The following is a 23,095-nucleotide window of genomic DNA, read 5'->3' as shown; positions in this document are numbered from 1 at the left end:
CACAAAGGTCATTCATATAAAATGAAACATTTCTAATTCCAGTTATTGGTGGAAGCCCAACTATGAATACAAGGGCTCACTCAGTGCTCTGTGTAGAGGATGTGCTAATGTGTGTTATGTGCATCAACTGAGTATTTCCAGTTTTAATGTAGAGACTGTTGAGGGGTTGCCTGAAATCCTTTTTCACTGATAAAAAATGTTTAAGTGTAATGAGTTGACATAGTGTGGATGAATGAGAGGAGTTTTACTTATTAGATTTAATAGAGGCACACACCTACCTGTATGAATTCAGCTTTAACTTTAGTCCATTAAAAAGGAGAGTAGTGAAAAGCAATATGTTACAGAATAGAGTCACAATATTTAATATATTACACAATATAAACAATGATACAAATATTGTAGTATTATGACCCAGGTATTATGATAATATTATATGATATAGTCAAAAACAATTACCACTAGTAGTTTCTACACCCCTAATTATTCTTGCTTGAAGCACTGCCTCATTTATAGTGTGATGCTGGTATCATTGTAAAGCATATTGAAATTAAAGGATTAACCCCACCACCACCACCACCACCACATTCAGTGGTCAAAAGCCCTGTCCTCAGATTAAAAATTTTTCACTACAAACAACATGTTTTTATTTTGCATTGTTTATAGTTTATATTCATGTATTTAATAATATAAGTGGTATATTAAAACATTGCCATTTCTGGGTGGAGTATTCTTTTAATACTTACACATTTGCTTTCCCCTCTCAAAATAACAATTTGGAAATTGATAAGAAAACTAAAACTGCCAAGCCATAATCTAGTCTATAAAGCCAACAATCCTGATTGTGTAAAGTATATTGTTCATTAAATGATATTTAATTTCAAGTTTGTACAAAGCACTGAACAAACACGGTCTTAGCAATGCATATATAATTTACTTTTGCCGTGTTTTTCATTTTATCTTATATTTATTAAGATCAGCTTACAGTAAATATTTGATGTTTAAAGTTGTTTTTTTCTTATTGGATGCTTTCATTCTGCGGTGGGTTGGCACCCTGCCCAGGATTGGTTCCCTGCCTTGTGCCCTGTGTTGGCTGGGATTGGCTCCAGCAGACCCCCGTGACCCTGTGTTCGGATTCAGCGGGTTGGAAAATGGATGGATGGATGGATGTATGCTTTCATTTCTTGTGTTATATTTTAATTTGCATATTGTTCATAATTACTTAATTTCAAACTTTCCAGGGAGCTAAAACTGGTCGTAGAGCAAGACAGTCACAGGAGGTGCCGCAGGATGAGACACAGCTAAACAGGAAGAACTCCTCCTCAACTTCTTTGGGAGAGGTAAATGAGATATTATGTAATAATGTAATTTTAAATCTGTCATGATTGTTATGATTCAGCAACCCCAGCCATTATCTATGTGCACGCAACTGAGCCTTTATATGCCCCTTAAGTGCAAAGAAACATTTTGTGTTTTGTATTTATTACACTGAGCACCTTATGCCCCCATTTTAATCAGAAATGTTTATTAACTGGTCACAGAGCAATACAAAATGTACATTCTTAATCAGATTCAACAGCTGAGTTATTTTTGTTGTATTTTACTTTAATTTGAAATATGCAACCCTCAAATTGTAAAGTTTAATTTTGTTAACCATCAGAATCTCTTCTGTGGTTTATTTTGGATAATTATTTTTGTACTTTTTGCATATTGCTGCTTTTCACTTGTGCATTAGAATTAGGTATCTTACTTTCAGTTACAGTAAGTATTTAATTATTGCAAAATTCAATATAAATATCTATTAACAGTAATGCTGAAAAAGACATATCTGGGGGATTTCACTTCTGGCAGCAAAAATACAAATATGTGGTTTGTAGTACAATAAGGTAGGCAGACAATCAAGGAATGAGAAAATATCATGTGATCTACTGAATTCTGCTACCTTCTGATTCATAAATTAAGGGCTACCTGAATATTGTGAACCATGAACACATAGATTTTTGAGATTGTGGTTGGTGAATGTAGTGTTAATTATGTAAATTGTGTTTCCATGGCACAAATTTGGTTTATTAATACACAGTATTTACCTATCACTGCTAATCAGGTACAGAATACTCATATATGAATGGAATTTTACAGCTGTGATATGTTCCACAATTAGGAGAGGTTACATTTTTTTTCAAGAATCTAATAGTGAATTTAGTTAATGCATTGTCTTCTTAGTCACCAGATTTCAGTTTATTCAGTCATCTGGAAGATAGGATTTATAGACTTATTTAATGCAGAGAATTGCAAGTAGCTAATTTGCCATAACTATGGGACACATTGGAATTGCCTTCAGCCTGCGGTTCTTTTTTAAGTTTGTGATCTACCTATTTTGTGGGCAAATGGGGAGCCACCGTTTGATAGGTATATGTAAAAAATGTGTTATCAAATATACAGTAGTTTGATGAAGATAATAAGGCTCTGTCCTAGCTATGTGCCATCCACTGGACCCTAGTTGTTAAAGTAACAAGCAAAACTAATGCACTAGGTAATCTACTCTGTAGTTTAAGATAATATTACCAAAGATAAAAATTCTTTCCAAACCACTGCAGCACTTTCTAATATTACTAATATGCCAATACATATATAGTAATTTATTTTAATCTAAAATTAGAGTGACAGGTGGGTGAAAAATGAACCCAAAGATAAAGCCAATTTCCCTTTATGGACCTGGCTATACTCATCAAGGCATACTGTCTAACTCAATTGTGTCTCACTACTTACCATTGCTGGTCTTAATTCCCCACTTTAACTCTTGATAGGCAACTGTTGCTCTCAATCCAACTCCTGATCATTGTGTTTTCGAAGATAGGGGCTATGTTATACCCCTATACTCGGTCACCCACAGCCTCAGTTATCATCAAAGTGTCTTTAGCAACCAAGTGACAAATCATAGCACAGATGCTGTTTAAATTATAATTCTAATGCTTGTATAGAGTTAAAGGATCAGACATCCAGGAATCACTCAGAATTAGTTATCATGTCACAGGTTACCAGCCCAGCTATACATAAGCACATAGTAGATGATGGTACTGTACTGCTTATGGAATGAGGCTTCAAGGATTACCTCATTCAGGCCTTGTGATAACCTTAATCATTTGCATGGATGTATAAAATATAGTTGTTATAAACAAAGCAAAACATTCTTAATGTTTATTTAAAAAGTTATTTTTCGCCACACTCTGCTTTTACATCAAATTGGTAATGTATCATGGTCACTGTTTTAACACTTGTCTCATATCTGTGGTCTTAAAATGCTGTCAACGCATTTTAAAATAGGTATGTGTGATTGTTTGATTGTTTTGGGAGTAGGGAGTTCAAAATGGGCAAGATTAAATAAAGATTTTAACAGTGTTTGGCTTTAAAGTATACTTTTCTTGTAAATTACCTTAATTTAAACTTTCAAAGGTAGTTCAGAAACAATGCTGTTGAATTTGGTTAAAGTCCATAACTTAATCATGTTTATTTTTATGGTTGTCTAGATTATTATTTTAAACATGCTCTTACGACCTTTAATTCTTGCATTTTCCTATTTCCAAATATTTGTTGTTGGTTTGAGAGCCGCGTCCATCCTGATCCACCCTTTATTCAGTTGACCTGTATGAACCTTTTATGCTTCTTGTAAGATTTATAAATTATATAAAAACAATAACATTGCCTTTTAGATTAATTAATCCAAAAGAATTGTTGATTTTAATTGATTGTGAAATGTGCAAATTCCATTTCTGAATTAGAAAACGTGATAATGTATTTTTTTTAGGAATACTAAGGTCATCTTTTCTGAGTTGACTCTCTCCAGTTAAATTTTTGAACTGTTTTATTCAATTTAGGGTCTCGGGGAGCTGAGCAATATCCTAGTACCTTTAGGTAAATGGAAAGAATTAATCTTGAATGGCCTACTAGTACATTGCAGCATTCTGTCTTACTAATAAAGCCAAACTTGATATATAAGGACGGTCAGCCTAACAAGAAAGCCAAAATGTGCAATATTTGGGATCATTTTTAGCAGTTATTTTGGGGATTTGGAACACAACTTAAAATAAAGAAGTGTGCCTCCAGAGCCTTTACTACTTTTTGATCATGGAGACAGATTATGCAGACATATTGTGTGCTGATCAGACATGAGTGTAAAATTTTCAGTGCTCTCTATACATGCAACGATAAATTTAAACTTGAATTGCTCAGGAAATGAAGAGTGATCTAGCACTGTTCATATTCCCAATAGGTTCATAGCCTATATATAGATTAATAAATGTAACCCAGTGCTATAATTTGAATGGTACTGCAGTTTTATGGAGAAGATGGGCATTGTACCCCCTCCCCAATTACATCTTCAACCATTTGTCGATTGTGAGGCTAAGCAATTGCAAACAGAAGAATAAGTAAAGTATACACAGTTGGTATGACTGACTGTATTCAGAGGACATCGGTACGGCCACTTCTGTAAAAAGGCTTACCCAGATTTTTGAAGGCTTGGCAGAACAGAATGTTTTAGTTGTCAATCACAAGAACTTTGAAGAGTTACAACATGCCTAAAAAAATGGGTATTCAATACTAATAGCTTACTGTAGTCTTTAGCTGGAGGTGAAACTTTAGTTATGTTTCTTGTTAACTATATTGCTCCAGAGGGCTTTTTTTCAGTAAACGCACTAAAAATAAGCTGATAGAAGAGTAAGATTCATGGGAACATTGTAGAAGTGGCTGATGAATGTACATGTAAACATTAATGATATGGAGAAGGAGGAAGTTTTGGGATTAGTCCTATTTCCACTATATTATTTACAACCAGAATCTTATTTTTTGTTGTTATGTAAACCCCTTCATTATAAAAGCCCATGTCATATTGTACTTGTTGAAAACATTTCAGCCTTTGTAAGGTTTGTTGCTGTTGCTTGCAACTTTATTGTACAGTGTATTCTTGCCAATTGTCTCTAATAATTCATATAGTGGTTATGCTGATCTTCCTATACAAACAAATAGTAAAATAATTTTCTGACTTGACTTTGGGGGATATATATTGTTAAAAACTTGCTAATATATAGCTTTTTAAACGTATTCAGTCCCTAAATATTTTGCTAAATATCAAATCCTATGCTATTTTTTTTATTTTGCAAAGAGGCAAGGCTTAAAAAAATTCTAGAGCAGCTGTTCTGAAAGTGAGATCCACAGATTACCAGTGGTCCCCAAGTGTGAGTCAAGTGATTTGCAAGCTGGTAGCTATTAGGTTAAAGTGACTTTTAAAATGCTTAGGTATATTAGTCTGCTATGTACTTATATAAACATTTATTTGTATCAATCAAGGCTTTTAGCCAAGGTCAGCAATGCTAAACCAATATATTTACTGTGTACACATAAGAGATAGCTCAAAAACTGCTAAAGTAAAGCACACTGTGCAACTTTCATGTGGACGTTAACTACTTTTGCTTCAACGTCTTCTTCCTGTGTGCATGATTACTTGTTAGGTTTACCACTCTTTCTAACTCTCTCTCTTACATGCAGTACTTGTTCAACCTCAGTTTCTCTCTGGACCAGGCGATTTCTGCCACAGAGCAGGTCTTTGTTCCAATTTGATGTCAGCCAGGCGAACCACGTCTAGTGAAAACAGTCCAGTAGCTTCACGCTGCCAGTGACACATACAGCCATGCTAACAGGTTGCCTACAGTTAATCAATCATCATGGCTAAAGGATGATTATGGATCTCTGGCTGCATTCTAGGACTTTGAAATGCAAATAGCAGTAGTATTAGTATTTTTCACATAAATTCTTTTCATATAATAAATTTGTAAAATGAAATGCAGAATTACATAACAAGTTACTCTCATACTGAAGTAGTTCATTGTGAGTAGTCTAGTGATCTAGAGGACTCCAAACATTTGCTTTTTTATATATCAAGACTACATAGTGTGAAACATAAAACATACAAAAAATATAACTAAGGGATGTCCAACCCCAGCATGTATTGATGGGAGTCCGGGTTTTAAAGTTATGACTGATGCTCCCTTGTTATGACAAAAAAAAACCAAGAAACTTAATTCATTGTACAAGACTTAATTTAATCCTGAAATGGAAAAAATAATTAGAAGCAGTGATGATAGCAGAATGGAGGTGCAGGAAGTAATGTGGCTGCCTAATATTTTATTGACCTTGATTTTTAATCTTTGTAACTTCAATGCTTGTTCTCTTTATTTTTTTATTTTTTCCCCTCATGGAGCAAGAATGTGATGTTGTGTCAGTGTTCTTTAAAATTCTGGTTTGTGCATGAGAGCACTCACTGATGAGCTGTTAATTCCAGAGCTGGTTTATGCCTATTGCCTTTTACCTCAATTGAGCTTGAGCTAAAATGAGCAGGTAAAATGGCTAAATGGTTGGGCTGTGAAGGTCTTCTGAAGGATGTAATGTGATATAAGAGAATTACGTAAAATGCGAATGCTACAAGATATTATGTTTTATTTATTTTTTCCTCCATCGCCAGTTTGTTTTCTTAAATAATTTAAAATTAATAGTTTTTAATAATTATAAAACAATTATGATTGTTCGTCTGCAATCTTTTGAGGTCTGCTTAATTGACTAGCAGTAATTTCATTCTAGGTAATTTATTATTGCAAAGAGTCTCTCATTTGAAAAGAATACCGCTAATTGCAATTGTGATCAATGATGTGTTGGCACAGGATAGTGCAATTAGTTAGATTAAGACATTATAAGAAAACAGTGCGAAGAATTACTACCCTGATTAACTCGGGTTGATTTAGTCGGCATTATGTACAATGTTAGTTTTGATTGCAGTGTTACTCATCCCTGGCGATTTGCTTGAAGAGCTTTGAGTCAATAAAATTCATAATTTGTATCATAGTTACTGAAGTTATGCAAAAAGTGATTTTTTATTTTTTCTATTTTGATTATTGAATGTTTTGAGTATTTATAAAACAAAATTTCTTAAACATCACCATACCACTTTCACTATACTGCTGTAGTACTTCGTGATGTCTTCAGTAAAGTATTTTGGTTCTGTCCTGTTTTCAGTGACCTTTCTTTGCAAAGTAAATGAGAGTATCCTTTTTTTTCTCTCTTTTTCTTTGTTATGCACTTTATTAATCCAAGGTTAGAGCACAGGGTCAGCCATTGTACAGCACCCTGGAGCAATTTTAAAGTTAAGGGCCTTGCTCAAGGGTCAGATTGAGTAGGATCCCTTCTGGCAGTAACGGGATTTGAACTTAATATATCCTTCTAAATAGCTGGTGCTAAAAATAGTGGTTTCAACCCAAATAAAATGATTATTTTATTCAGATTTTTTAAATGACTCTTTTCTGCTTTGTAAAACATATACATGTATTAATATTGATCTCCTTATGAGATTCTATACTGTAATACAGTGATGTGCAAAATAGGTTATTCTCTTTAATTTTTTGGCTTTACACCAGTAGCATAACAAGCAATCATCTAATTCTTTCTGAGTCCTAGTATTATTAACCATAGTCTTAGGTGACAAATATGATATAACAGATTTTATAACAAAAATAAGACAATGGTTACCATTGGAGACAACAAGGTTCACTGTTTGGAAAGTCAAGACTGTAACTGCAGTAAGGATGAATGACACAAAGTGCAACCAAACTAAGAGAGACCTCCACCAAGAATAGAGAGTGCTACTCATCTGTAATGTATGCCTGTGAAAATCTCTTTGTAGGCCCCAAATTTTATTACTTTATTAACAATATGAATATAACTAAAGTACATGTGAAATAAATAAGTACTCACATATAGTAATGCTTTCTCACACAGTATCAATGTCCGCCAATGACTTTTATGCATAAGGAATTTGCACAATGACAGCACTTTTGCAGACTGTTACTTGAATTTGCACATTCACTAATAGTACATGTCATGCTGACTTCATTATAAAGGAGCTTTGTTTTCAGAGGGTTTAGTAAGATAGGCATCATTGTGTATCTTTTTATCCACTGCAATGTGGATATTATTTCCAAAATGCTACACTAATATGATGATTCGTTAATTATAAGCTATTGAAGCAAGACTAGTCATTGAACACCATGCAGCCAGTGTAGTGTTGGCATGTGGTCATTTTATTATTATTATTATTATTATTACCACGCTTATTTTAACTTCACCTGTTTGTTGTCTGGTACAAATCTTGTAATCGAAATTTGACCCACTTCCTATTGTCCAAATGACTTGAAATGTTGCACACTTACTCACTTCCGATGACAATACGTGAATCAATAATCAGTTTCACTAATTGATCAATTAATCCATGTTAATTAAGAAATGAAATTTTCATATGAAGAATAGTTAAAGATTTCACCAATAGATGGTGCTAGTAATGGATAGAAATATTAAAGGAAGTGTTAAAATATTGATTACAAAATTATACTAAAACAAACCCAAGACTAAAAAGTTGAAAATAATATATATATATATATATATATATATATATATATATATATATATATATATAGATATATATATGCATGCAGCTGGAGATCCACAAAGGGAGAAAAAATTAATCACGTATCATAAAGTAGTTTTTATTCCTGAGCTTTCAACCCCTGCCAGGGGTCTTCATCAGAGGATAATGCTTAGACTTACAAGAATCAGGTAAAAACTACTTTATGATACGTGATTCATTTTTTCTCCTTTTGTGGATCTCCAGCTGCAAATATGCAAACCGTATATATAAATACTTTTTAAAAACCATGCTATTAAGTTAAAAAGTGTACTAAAAAGTAAAAAATAAGTCTGTCATACATCACTCGTAAAATAAAAGCGTGGGCGCTTTTGCTAAGATTTTAAGAAGTGTTTTTTGAATGTTGATTGATGAAAAGCGCCCACGCTTTTATTTTACGAGTGATGTATGACAGACTTATTTTTTACTTTTTAGTACATTTTTTAACTTAATATAAACATGGTTTTTAAAAAGTATTTTTTTTATATATTTTTTCAATGTGAATGCCATCAACACCAAAATAACAGTATGTGACAGTTGTTCTGCCATTGTCTTGTGTGGCAGGAGTGAGGTGAAAAAAAATCTATTACACTGAACTTAATTATTAATTTAAAAGAAGCTTCACCTGAACATTATCTGTATTGACCCATAATTTAAGTGTCGGTGCATCTCACCTTTTAGTATGTCTTCTGTATTTGCCACCCAAGAATCAAGTATAGATTGGTGCCTGTGTTAATGAAGGTGCTTCCATATACAGTAATAGCTTTACGATTACAGTTATTTGCTTAGCAGTTGGTTTAATCCAAAGTGACTTACAAAAGAGATTGAGATAATTGAGTAAACATCAGTCTGGAGAGCTGTGTATGAACAAGTGTTTCAGGACAGGGTTTGACCATCAGCTTTATTATTAACCAATGTTTTAAATAAAGAATCTTGTATCATATGGAGTGGGTTATGGTTCTGTAAGGTCTACTGAAAATGACATGTGCAAATTCTTATTTATATTTCATATTTAATTTTATAAAATTTCTGCTGTGCATTTCTTCTTTTTTCATTAACAAGAGTCAGTTTATCAAAAGCGAAGGTCACACAGTTTGCTGTCACATTGACTTGTAAACATTGTTAGTTTTTTGTTCCTGCTTTCAGTTTTCACCATAACAGACATCTTTTTTATTGTTATTATTATTATTATTATTATAACCAAAATCTTTACTTTGAAAGTATTTATTTGTATACTTTCAGTTAAAATGTGTACATTTTATATTAACATTTTATGATTGTTGGTTTGTATTTAAAGAAAATTGTTACATTTTTTTTTTTTGGCAATCTGCAATTTATGTAGCCAATTTGTAGCTTCCATCTGCTGTTCAGAAGCAGAGGTCAGCTGACCTTTTCCCTAGTCTGTGCCAGAACTGTGCTTTGCTTCATGTGACCCCTGTTTGAAATGAGATGATTTCCTGAATGACTCAATCTCTGATACTTAAAAGTATGGTGTTTCTATTTTGCATCATGTGTACAAATGTTTTGCTGCTTACATATTGTCTGCATTAGACATTTAACTCTCTTTCTCTTTTGATATGGAAGGTAAGTTTTTCATGAAGCTTCCATTTTGTTTTAGTTTTTTCTTTTTTCAGGATCACTTGCTTTTTGATTTCTTCAACTTTTCCTAGAAAAAACTGTAGAAAGTACTTCATTATCAGTATACACATTCAGTGGTTAAATAAATCAGTAAATACTTTGACATGTTTTTAGTCTTCAAGACAATGAGATGAAAACTTGACTTGCACTTTAACTGCTGCAGTGTTAATTTACTGCCCAGTGTGGCACATTATTGGTGTACTCGGCCATGGCCATTGGAAACATATACTGCAGAAAAAAAAAATCTTTTAAGAAACATTTAAAGGGATATGTGGCAAAAATATTTCTTTTTCATAAGGATGGCATTCTAAATGCTGAGGAACCTTTTTGCCCCTCGGATGGTAAGCTGTAAGCATGCCAAATTCTCAACAAAGAATTCCAGTAATGTTTTTGCAGTAATCTTCCCAAATTAGGCCAACTTCCCTAATGTAAAAATGGGATTCTCGCGCCCCCTACGACCCGGCTTCCACATAAAATACATTTTTCTGAAGTGTCGTGCAACCAGTTGGTTTATTTTCAGTCTAGATGTTTTATCGGTTGGTATTTTTTTCTAACTCTCTTCCTCTTAAAATAATTTACTGATTGGACACATTTTTCAGCCTTTTTTGTAGTTTTTTAGATAGATTTGAACTGCACTTGAACCTTGATAATGGTTTCCTACTGTTTAGATATAAAATATTTAATTTAATAAGAATATTCTTTGAACATTTATGTTCATATATGGTTATGTCATTCTATTTTTCAGAAGTAAAAGAAAAGTACATTTGGCTTAATATTAATAATGCATTCCTCCGCTTTCAATAGTTTGTTTTTATCTGAATGGGTAACATTTAAGTTATCATACTGTTTAATCAAATTTAACTGTTTAATCTATTTAATCACCACATTATCACCTCCAAGGATAACCACATATTCAAGTGCACCCTATGAATTTATGCTCAACATTTAGGATTTCATAGTTTTTCAATAATATTCTGTGATGTAGTGTTGTAGTGCTTGCTGCCTGTCGTATCATTTATTTTTAATATGTGCAGTGTACTATGTGTTTTTCTTATATTTATTTTACCTGTCATTACATTTTTACTTTGTTACCCAGCAAGTGATTTCTGCCAAAGCAACTTAAAAAGTCAAAAGTACAGGAAGAAAACTACCAGGTTTACCATTCAAGTTAAAAGTACAGAAAAGGCTACCTACTGTATGCGTCTGTCAGTTAATTCTGTTGTTTACATGTTTTATTTGTTAATTTATTAAAATTAGAAATTAATAAAGTTGCAGAATGGGGCAGTGTTTATAGGGTCATTATTGTCATGTGTACAGAGTACCATGAAATACTGACTTGCATATGTTATTCAATATGCAAAACGTCACCATTGTCCAGCACCATAATGAGTATAACTACCTTACCTTGGAACTTCTGTGCTCCTTAGCTTAAATAAGTATCTTACCTCATAACAAAAAATAGACAGATGTCATTAGTACATGTTGTTCCATGTTGCCACTTCCATCCCTAGACATACTGTTGCCTAACAGCTCTAGGAGTCTGTTTAGAAATATCTGCCTGGACATTGTCTGTGTGGAGTTTGCATGCTCTCGAAGTGTGCTTGTGTCGTTTTCTAGTGTTGGTTTTCTGCCTTGCAACCAGTGCTGCTGATATATGCTGCAGCTCCCCATGACCCGAAAAATGGATTTAATAGATAAGTGAATAAATGGATAGATCAAAGAAAGTGAAATATGCAGTTTTATTGTTTTGAGTTTCACTAATGCTAAACAAATGAGTAGGTAACTTGTATGTAATAAATTGCTGTAGAAAAATTGGTACAGCACACTTAACCATCTATTCACATTTTCTTTATATACAGTATGGTTTTCAACTGAAACTATGTGTACATTGAAAGAAAGCTTTGCAAAATATCACGTTAGCTACCAGTGCAGGTAAGTTACATTAAAAAGTGAACTCTATACTATGTGATATAGTCAACTAAGTTTTAAGACTAGGGTGAGATAATAGGATCTTGGAATAATCAACTCATTTATACACACCTATCTTCAAAAAGGTTCTCCCCAGGGCATGGATAGCTGCTGATATATATCCTCTTTTATAAACAAGTCTGGGGAAAAATAATATACTGTTTTCAAACTCACTTAGTCAAATTCATTATCCCCAGAGGCCTGGGTGCAAGGCAGGAAACAACACTAGATGGTGTGTCAGATTGTTGCAGGGCCTGTTCAGACACACATTCACGCGTAATGCTTACATGGCCAATTTGGACTCCCCATTTAACCTGACTGGTACACTTTTGGGGATGTTGGAGGAAAACTGAGGAAAATCCACGGAAACATAAGGAAAACATGCGAACTCCATACATGGAACCGCTTAGAGAATCTCTAAAGCCGCAATTATAGCTTGAGCTCCGCCAAAACAATTACCGTAAGGTGCTTCTTTAGGGTGAAGAAATAAAAAGTCACAGAAAAAAATGTTTGGCAAGTATGCCCAGGTATGATGATGCCATTGTTGCAGGTTTTGCCAGCTGCTACTGTGCATGCGTTCCTAATAGCATCCTGTACAAGATGAACAGAATGATGTGGCCAAGTGTATAGTTACTATATACTTTCTGTTGTTTTAGTTCCCAAGTTACTGAGAAGCTGACAGAATTTGATGTTTTTGCTCAAAAGTGGACATTTTTTACTTTGCAAATGTGCTGCACATGCCTTCCTTTCAACCTCACTAAACACTTTTTGAGTAAGCAACATGTTTAACCATGCTGAATTCAAAACTACTTATATCTTTAGTGTGTTTCATTTTTATTTTGAATTGCACAAATTGTGAGCACCTGCCAACCTGCTGCTTATTTACGTAACAAACTGACTGTAGGATGTAAATAATTTTATAAAACTAAAGTCATGTTTTTTTATTTGTGAAATTTGGCTTTGCCTTCCTCGTGTTCAGTAATCTGGTGCAAGGAATGTGTATTGTGATTCCTGGCTTTGTCCTTTATAGTTTTGAAATTAATGTTACACCTTTGATCCTTTGTAGTGTGTCAGTGATTTTTACTTAATAATGTTTTAAACTTAACCAATAATTTATGATCTACTGAAAATGCTACGTGTTGTACATATTCATTTATTTTTGGTTTAGAAATTGTCCGTATTGTGCATTGTAATATTAGTTTGAATTGCTGGTTTTGCTGTGTCAGGTGATGAAAAATGTGTTTCAATACATTTGGAAAAGGTATTTTGCCAAGTTTCTAAAGTTTTTGTGCTTTATTTTGATTTCCAAAGTAATAAGAATTTTGACTTCACAGGAATAGGCAATTAGTTGAATGCCTCTATTTATTGGTCAGTTTAAAAGTAGTTTAAGTTCTAATCTTGGTGTGCATCATTCATTATATTCATTTTTGGAAGGATTACATTTTTGGAAGGATCCTAAGTGTATAAATTGGTACTTGCTTTTCTGTCATTAAAATCTGATATTCATGAAGAATTGACATGGAAGGCAGCACTATAGGTGCACCTTGGCCATATATGTCTGTAACTTTAAAACATATTGCTACTTATTTGTGAAAATGGATAGTGAAAACAGTAATAGAAAGACAAATATGTTTGAAAACATACAGTATGTTGTCCTCTTCTATTTAGTGCCAGTTGAAAGCAAGATGCTTCCCATTTGGTGATTTCTACCTAAAATTCTGCCCTTCCCAAATATTTTAAAAATTCTACTTAAATTAATTAGGCAATGTGAAATAATCATGAAATCAATTAATTTATTTGCAAAATGTGCCTGGTGTTAGCGCATGTCAACATACATTAAAAATTGGTTCTGACTTGTATTTGTTTAATTTCCGACTGAATACCTATATTCTGGAGCGAAGAATGATGGTCAAATAATAGCAGGTGACCTGAGGCTGCCCTGTAATTGCTTGTTTTCAGATTTTTACAGGGATGCCCGGACACTCCCACATTTATTGGCACAATTACTATTGTTTTAGGTTTTTTTAATCTAATGTGACTGGACAATTGTTGATGCACTATATCATATGAACATCAATGGTTCACAGTTCACACCCGCCTTTAATGTTACGCAACTATGGATGAGTGAGCATGAGTTTGATGGCAACTTCGAGTGGAACTTCAGAAATTAAAGAAAATGCAGTTATTACTTTAATGAAACACTCCATAAATCATTCACTTGAAGAAAAAAAAGAAGATAAAAGAGCTTGGACCGAACCGACCTGACTTCAAGAATGAGCTTATACACAGACTTGAACTCGCTCTTGTTATGACAAACAGAGTTGGCTAACTGGGTGTGGTGTAAGTGATGCCTTTTTCTGCTTTCTTTGTTTGCTGTTTCAAAGTATTGGTACCAAAGTGTTGTGTACAATGATGGGGGTACAATACAATACAATACAATACAATACAGTTTATTTTTGTATAGCCCAAAATCACACAGGAAATGCCGCAATGGGCTTTAACAGGCCCTGCCTTGTGACAGCCCCCCAGCCTTGACTCTCTAAGAAGACAAGGAAAAACTCCCAAAAAAAACCTAGTGGGGGAAAAAATGGAAGAAACCTTACAAGATCTAAAACATCTTTCTGAAAAATGAAAGTAGCAACAGTCATCTAGACAATATCATAAGGCTACATTTTTTGGCAGGCTTAGTATTGCCGAACAGCTAGATGAAGGCTACAGGATTGGCAATAGAAGGCACAACAAAGAGGTGACCAAAAATCGACACAATTCGTAGATGAGATGTACATGTGTTTGTGGTTAATAGAATAGTGGTGTGCCTTGGGATGATTTTGGTTACAAAATCTATGCCACTGCAGAAAAAAAGATTGGGAAACACTGTTTTAGAGCAAGCAGCTAATTTTTTTTTGGCAGGCTTAGTGAAATGACTCAATTTAATCAGAAAGTAATTGCGAATTTTCAGACCTGAAGGAAAGCAAAGTAAAATTTATGTTCAAGGAAGTTTAGGTATCCTGATCGTAAAGGCAGAATAAGATTTAGGATGGACTTGTCCTGTGGATGTAGTACAAGACAGGTTGAGGTGAGTTATGTTTTAAAATGGGGTCTGTGGATCTTATCTTTGAATTTGTGTCAAGGTGAGGTAAGTCTGGCAAACTTGTATAGGACTGGGCAGACTGGCAGCAAGTGTAGCATAAATTAGTCTGTGGGTGAGGTAAACGATAAACTGGGATGCAAGACTTGAGAAAAATCAAAGGACTAGTGATTGTATGATGTAGATTTATGAAATGCATTGAAAATGGCCTATATCTGGGCACTCTGTTAGCAGAGGCAAATTAAGATTGGATTGGACTTATGGACGTGTTATAGGACAGACAGAAGTACACGTTATTAGAAGATTACAGTAGTGGGGGTGCAGACATTATGGTGTGGGTTATGGCAGAATGATGAACTGGACAAGCTGGCAAAGGATTTAGCAATTTAGGGACAGGTGTAGTATAAAATTTGGGTGGAAGGTGCACCTGTTCTTTTCCATATCTATAGGGCATGGTAAGAATAAGGGGACTGTGGATGTGACAGACTGAAGTTTTGGAGCACAGTAGAAATGGGAAAGCTAGCATCAGATTGGGCAGCATGCTGGAAAGGGTATAATACATTTTATCCTGAATTTGTCCTATGGGTCTGGTATTGGACAGGCCAAGATGTGCATTGGCACTATGATGAGGACCGCAAGGGCATATAGAATGACCAGATAGATAGATATGAAAGGCACTATATAATAGACAGATAGATAGATGTGAAAGGCACAATATAATAGATAGGTGCTGCTTTAGTTTGTCCCCCCAAAAGCTGCGCCTCTGCACAAATATTTTTCGCCAGCCACCTCTGTTATTAAACAGAAGCAGCTATGAAGGAATTGTAACACAGCAATTTATAGTGGAGTCTATGCTTAAGAATTTCCTCAGACTAATTTATACACATTTTTTTTCACAAACAGATAATCATGCAAGACTGTAACATCCATGCCTGCTTGTTCAGTCTCTGTGGCAGACTTACAGTAATGAACATCAACTTATCTTACATAAGGATATCATGGTGTTTCGCATGCTTGTGCTCACAGTTTTATGGTTTTGTTCACATATGAACTAAAGCAGTAGTATCATATTAGAGCTTGACCTTAAAAGTTTCTGTGTCACTTTTCCTGGGATATCAGCTCAAGAGTTTATTCACAAATATACCAGTTTACTGCTAAATCCCTAGAGAGTCTGCTTATGTGAAAGATCTAATTTGAAATATGTCTCCAAAACCTCAGTTAATTGTGTGTCTGAATTTGGAAAATGGAGAAATTATAAGAAGTGGGAACAAAGGGTTTGAACTTTTTCAGAATCAGGTGATGTTAAAAGTGGTTCAGAGATCAGTTCTTGGGCTGGTGATCTTTTTAATACACTGTATATAAATGATCTGGATGAGAATATATATGACAAGCTGGTTAAGTTTGCAGATACTAAAGTAGGTGTAAGGGTAGATCTAGAATTGGAAATATTGAAAGACATAGACAGATTTGTAGCAGATGAAATGTAAAATTGTTAGATTTGACAATAAGAGTTTTAAATATGGGAGGTTTGAGCCATGAAAGTAAACCATATGAGAAGGACCTAGATGTAGAACTGATCTAGAAGGCTAATAGGATATCAAATAGATAGATAGATAGATACTTTATTAATCCCAAGGGGAAATTCACATACTCCAGCAGCAGGATACTAATAAAGAACAGTATTAAATTAGCATGGTGTGTAGAGTACAGTTAAGGGAGGGTTATTGTTAAGCTGTTAAATTCAGTAGTGAAACGTAACCTGAATTACAGGTTTAGTTTTCATATTAAAGAAAAACAAAACTAAACATTGTAGCACTGGTCCAAAGAAAATCAGATAGACTCATTCTAAGATTAAGAGGCATGAGCTTCGAGGAAAGATTGAAGGAGCTGAACATTTTTAGTTTAAAAAAAAAAGAGATTAAGAGATGACATAATTGAATTGTTTAAAATTATGAGGGGAATTGATACATTGGATGCAATCTGTTACTTTAAAACAAATCTCTTAACAAAATTTCGAGGACACAGAAACATGTTAAAGGGCAAGTTTTACACAAGAGTTATGAAGTTTCTTTTTCCACACAAAGAACCATAGACAGAGGTAATAAATGACCAAGTAGTGTGGTAGAGAGTAGGACTTTATCAACTTAGTCTTATTTTTAGAAATTAGTAGAATTGGATTGCACTGAATGCTCCAGAATTGTGCATTGGAGTTATTAGTCTTGCCTTACACAACTTTGCAGCTTTTTTTTTTCATCTCCTTATTTATCCACTGCAGAGTTTTTTTAAATTTTAAACTTGTCCTGAATTAGATATAAAATGTTTTAAAATGTATTACACTGCTCCTTGACTTGTTTCCATACCTAACTACTTATCCCAATTTATTCCTTTTAAATTTTGTTCAAAATTTGCCCTACTAAAGTTAAACTTAACCGTTTTAGCCTTTTCATTTGCACTTTGCCAAAACACTGTTAATGCATTTTCTTATGGTCACTTGACTCTAAGATTTCAATCAACTCTGTAACCTGCATTGAATCCTGGTTATTACAGAATACTAAATCTAGGTAGGCTTCCCCCCATGTTGAGAGTCCAGTTAATATTTGAATAATTAAAGTCCCACATAACTAGAATATCCCCCACTAAACTCTTCCTTTTAGTATTATTAAAAAGATGCACATCAAGAATATTATCTGCATTATGTGTCTATAACACACTCTTTAAAGAAATGTGTCTATCCCTAATACTTTCTGGTCAAATTCAGACATCTTAACTAAGATGTCACTCATCGTCCGATTGAAGAAGTCATGTAGTTAAATGGTTTTTTGTAACTGGACCCCGCCCCCATTTATTATTTACACTTTTTTCTGTTATTGCTATAAAATCATAATTATGCTCAGCTACACACAACAGTATGTTTTATTTTTAAACTCCTTGTCTTCAACAAAGCAATTCCTAATGTGTTACTTATTTTACTTTGGGCTAGAATTTGAAGTATTATGCATATTTGTTTTTCAACTCGTTTTCGTCCATTCATGTACAGTTCTAAATCTGGTCTGTCCTAAACTCCCTGGCTCACATTCCCTAGTTTATAAACAATCCTGGACCAATCTACTCACACACCTCCTCAAAACATCGATACCCCTCTGATTCAAAAGTAACCATCATAGAAGAACAGGTCTCATCCATTCCAGTGGAGTCCAAATGCTCCATAAACCTTTACCTTTCTGTCTCTCAATAAGATTTGAGCCATGTATTAAATCTGATCTTCTCATTCTTATCTGGACTTATGTGTGGGATAGGCAGAACTTTGATGAAGTCCACCTTGTCAGTTATGCTCCTCAGCTTGCTACCCAATTCTTTAAATTTGGACCGCAGAATTGATAACCTGCTCTTATGTGTTACACTTGTTTCAACAGGGACAATAACAATCGGATCCACCAATTATCATAGGTATCTATCTATTCATTTGTGAATTATTGCTAATTAAATGAGTTAATTGTTTCTTACTTAAGTGCTTCTGCAAGCACTTGTCTTGTTTTAAGAATTGATGTAACATAAGATTCCTCTACAAAACGGAGCCAAACATTAATTATTAGAACAGCATTAATTGGTCAAATGACAATTGAGATACCAATTTTGGTAAGTAGCTTTTATTATTGTTTCTTCCAGAGATAGTAATGAAATCCAGTATGTGTTGGAGGACTAGAAACATGCAAGAAAGACTTGCCCCCAGTACAGTGTAGTTTGCACAGCAGCACTGCGTAATGAGTGCACAGCTTTCATTATGTTTGGCCTCCTATTGAAAGTCATTAACACTTTCTCTATTATGTTTGCTGTTTAGAGGCAACTTAAACTTCTGTTGTCACATTTTTACTTCATGTGGAATTGAGTAATTTGAGTTCTCACTGCTTGAATTCCTTTTGAGATTCTGAGTCATTTGTGGTCCCCAATTTGGTTATGATTGTAGCATACTTATGTTTGTTTCTCCTCCTTCACTCTGTCAGCCATGGAATTTACTCATTGAGATGTTTGTAGCTTGGCTCACTCACAGTTTTTTCATCTTAGCTCATTATTGTCTTCAATGCTATTTTGAGAATCATATGAGTGTGAGAGGGAAAAAAAAGGAAGGAAAGCAGTTTTTTTCCATTCCAGTAGCTATTTCAGGTCGTGATCTGTTATCCTACCGAAGTCAGCCTCTGGCAAATCCTTGCTGTGGTTCCCACACTCATGCTGTCATGTAAGGAAATTTTGTCCTTTTTTTTTTTGACGGGGAGGGGGGAATGAGGGGCATTCTACCTTGGGAAAATAAAACAACTCAAGTAAGCTAATCTGTCACTTAGAGAGTTTGTTTTCTAATTTTAATCAAAGTATGCTAACTGCCTTGTGTATTGATTGGTAGGCTAACCGAAAGAGCATGTGAAAGATGATTATAAAGCATTTTTTATATATCCATATGTTGTTGCTTTTTACTGAAATTGTGAGAAACATAGGAAGGTAAATTTATCGTGGAGGATTTTATTGTTACTGCTGAGCTGACAAGATAAGATTAGCTGCCTGATCATTTTAGATTCATATTCAAAATTTTGCTGTCACCACCCCTAAATAATTGTCTATACTGCATTCACTTTGTAGACCTATGATACACTCCCGAAGATACACTTCTCCATATGCCAAAGCATTGAAGCATTTTTCAGCCAGACTTTCTTTGGATCTTTTACTAATGCCATGTCATCTTTATTTATTTATTTATTTTTAATTTAGTTCATTTTTATTTACATTTTATTGAATTTATTAAAATCAAATAACATTCCATACAAGCAAGTCAAGTTTTACAAAACTAGGTTCGAAACAAATCAACCCACACCCATGAGAAAGAGAGCTAGGCCAACAGAGTAAGACTTTAATAGTAGGAAAGATAAGCATAAACAGAATAAAAAAGGGAAGAGAATCCACTTCTTCAATGTAAATGCTTATTCTGAAATGTTATTGATTAGATCCTTCCAGGTTTTGAAAACGTTTTGCACAGATCCTCTAAACGAGAATTAGATTTTTTCCAATTTCAAATAGTGTATAACATCAGTTACCCACTGACTTAAAAGAGGTGAGTTAGGATTCTTCCAGTTGAGCAAGATAAGCCTATGTGCTACTAGTGAAGTAAAGGCAATTACAGTTTGTTTGTCCTTCTCCACTTTAAGCCCATCTGGAAGTACACCAAACACAGCTGTTACTGGATTAGGAGGAATTGTGACTCCAAGGCTGTCTGAGAGGCATTTAAAGATTTTGGTCCAAAATTATGTTAATTAGGTGCACATCCAAAACATATGGCCCAATGAGGCTGGAACTCGATTGCAACATTCGCAAATTGAATCTTGCCCTTGAAACATTTTGGATAATTTTAAATGAGACAGATGCACTCAACATATAATTTTAAGTTGAATAATCATATGCTTTGTACATATGGAGCTGGAGTGAATTCTGTGCATGTCCTTCCACTCCTTTTCTGAAATGTTGAGTAAGAGATCCTTTTTCCACTGTACTCTGGGATCTTTGAAAAGGAGGACTGTAAAAAGTTTTTATATATTACCGAAATGCTGTCTGAGTCCTTAAGACTGATCAATATTTTTTCCGCAGTAGAGGTTGGTGGGAGGTGAGGAAAATTGGGCAGGTTTTGTTTAACAAAGTTTCTTATTTGGAGGTAGTGAAGGAAATGTGTTGCTGGAAAGTTAAATTTGGGGTGTAATTTTTCGTAGGATGCGAAGACATTGTCTTTGTACAGATCTCTAAGTGATTTAATTTCAAATGTTTTCCAGACATTAAAAGCTGCGTACATTTGAGAGGGTGGAAAAATTAGGTTATCATGCAGAGGTGCCACACATAAAAGCATCTCTGTGTTGAAGTACTTCCTACATTGGTTCCATATTCTTGAGTGAATTAAGAGCAATTGGATTGTTAGTATATTGGCGATAACTTGTACGTATTGGGGTACAAAGCAAGGAATAAAAAGAAGAACTGCAGGATTTTATTTCTGTTATGGACCAAGCCTGTGTATATTCATTTATTTGTGTCAATGTCCTGCCCAGTAATAAAATTGAAAGTTAGGTACAGCCATGCCACCTTTTGCCTTAGGTCTTTGTAGGTTCACCCTTTGGATACATGGATGTTTTGAATTCCAAATAAATGAGGTTATGATTGAATCTAACTTCTTAAAAATGATTTATTGATGTATATTGGAATGTTTTGAAATAGATAAAGAAGCTTAGGAAGAATATTCATCTTGACAGTGTTAATTCTTCCAGCTAAAGTGAGGTGAAGGGTAGACCATCTATGCAAGTCTTGCTTAATTTTTTCCATGCAGACAACAAAATTTTGTTGATAAAGAGCTTTGTGTTTACCCCTAGGTATTTAAAGTGATCTGCGGTGATAAAAGGGAAGGTGTCCAACCTAATATTGTGTTTTTGAGAGTTCACTGGAAAGAACACACTTTTATTCAAATGAATTCTGAGACCAGAAATCTTCTGTTAGTACTGTTAGGACTGCAGGCACAATATTTTGTGTATCTGATAGATATAGTACCATATCATCTGCAGCTCCATCCCACCTTAAATCGCTTCTTAAATCCATTCGCACCTCTCCGCCAGCTTCCTTTGTCCTCTAAATGTGCAGATAAAGACAAGCTGCAAACAGCTGACTATTCCATCCCCCCACCGACTTAGAACGTGCACGAACTTCTCCCAGCTCATGCCTTGATTGATTATCTAGGAGTGAAGTGGACTTTTAGAGTGGAAACAATAGATTGTTATTTGGAACATAAGCATTTCGACAGTGAACTGCCAGTGGCTCTATAGCAATTGCAAAAAGCAGTGGTAACAAGGGGCATCCGTGTCTAGTACCACATTCTAGTTTATAGTAGTCTGAAAAAATGTTGTTAATACAAACTGAAGCTTCTGGACCGGTATACAGTAGTTTGATCCATGTACAAATGTTCGGGCCAAACCCAAATTTTTCCAATGTAGTGGAATGGTAGTTCCATTCAACCATATCAAATGCTTTTTCTGCATCCAATGATAATAATATCTACGGGGTGTTAGACTTTGTGGGTGAATGTATTACATTAAACAGGCATTATAGATTGAAAGCTAAGTATCTGCCTTTAATAAATGGTCTTGTGATATCACCGAAGGAATTATTTTCTCAATCCTTCTAGCTAGGATTTTGGAGAGTATCTTAACATCATTATTAAGGAATGAGATTGGTCTGTATGATGCACATTGTAATAAGTCCTTATTTTGCTTAGGAAAGACGATAATTAATGCTTGGCGAAAAGTTTGTGGTAGAATTTTATTATCTGTAGCTTCTGTAAATGTTGCTAATAACAGAGGAGCTAACCTGAGAAATTTGTTTTTATAAAACTCAGCAGGTAGCCATCAGGGCCTGCTGTCTTCCCACTCTGAAGTGAGTTTATAGCATCTAGTAATTCTGATAGTGCCAGAGGTTTATCCAATTCCTCTGCACTGAGAGTATCTAGTTGTGGCATCTGTAATGCATCCAAAAACTCATTAGATTGTGTCTTGCCTTCTTTAAATTGAGTAGATTATAAGGACTTGTAGTATTCTCTAAATGTGTGCATTATGTTTTTATGGTCAATGATTTTGTCTTTGTCTGTGTTAGTAATTGCGGGGATTGCATTGCAAACTTCCTGCTTGTGGATTTGTTGAGCTAAGATCTTATTAGCTTACTCTCTGTGTTCATAGTAATGATGTATTGATTTAAAAATGAGTTGTTCTGTTTCTTTAGTTGTCAAGAGGTTGAGCTCTGAATGCAGAGCCTGTCTTTTCCTATGAAGTGCCTCATGTGGACACCTGGCGTGTTCTCGATGTATTCTGGTAATTTCACTGATTAGC

The 23,095-nt window shown here is 34.5% G+C and overlaps 1 protein-coding gene across 1 annotated transcript in view; it reads left to right on the top strand.

Annotated features, from left to right (window-relative positions):
- LOC114666900 (intraflagellar transport protein 43 homolog A) overlaps nt 1-23,095 on the top strand; it is a 120,465-nt gene that overhangs the window by 4,988 nt on the left and 92,382 nt on the right. The window contains exon 2 of the mRNA XM_028821941.2: nt 1,239-1,337. Coding sequence (XP_028677774.1) covers nt 1,239-1,337 — 99 coding nt within the window. The remainder of the gene's footprint in view (nt 1-1,238; nt 1,338-23,095) is intronic.

Source organism: Erpetoichthys calabaricus, chromosome 16 (assembly GCF_900747795.2).
Source record: "Erpetoichthys calabaricus chromosome 16, fErpCal1.3, whole genome shotgun sequence".
Classification (NCBI taxonomy): Eukaryota; Metazoa; Chordata; class Cladistia; order Polypteriformes; family Polypteridae; genus Erpetoichthys; species Erpetoichthys calabaricus.
This window is presented reverse-complemented; position numbering and strand designations above follow the sequence as displayed.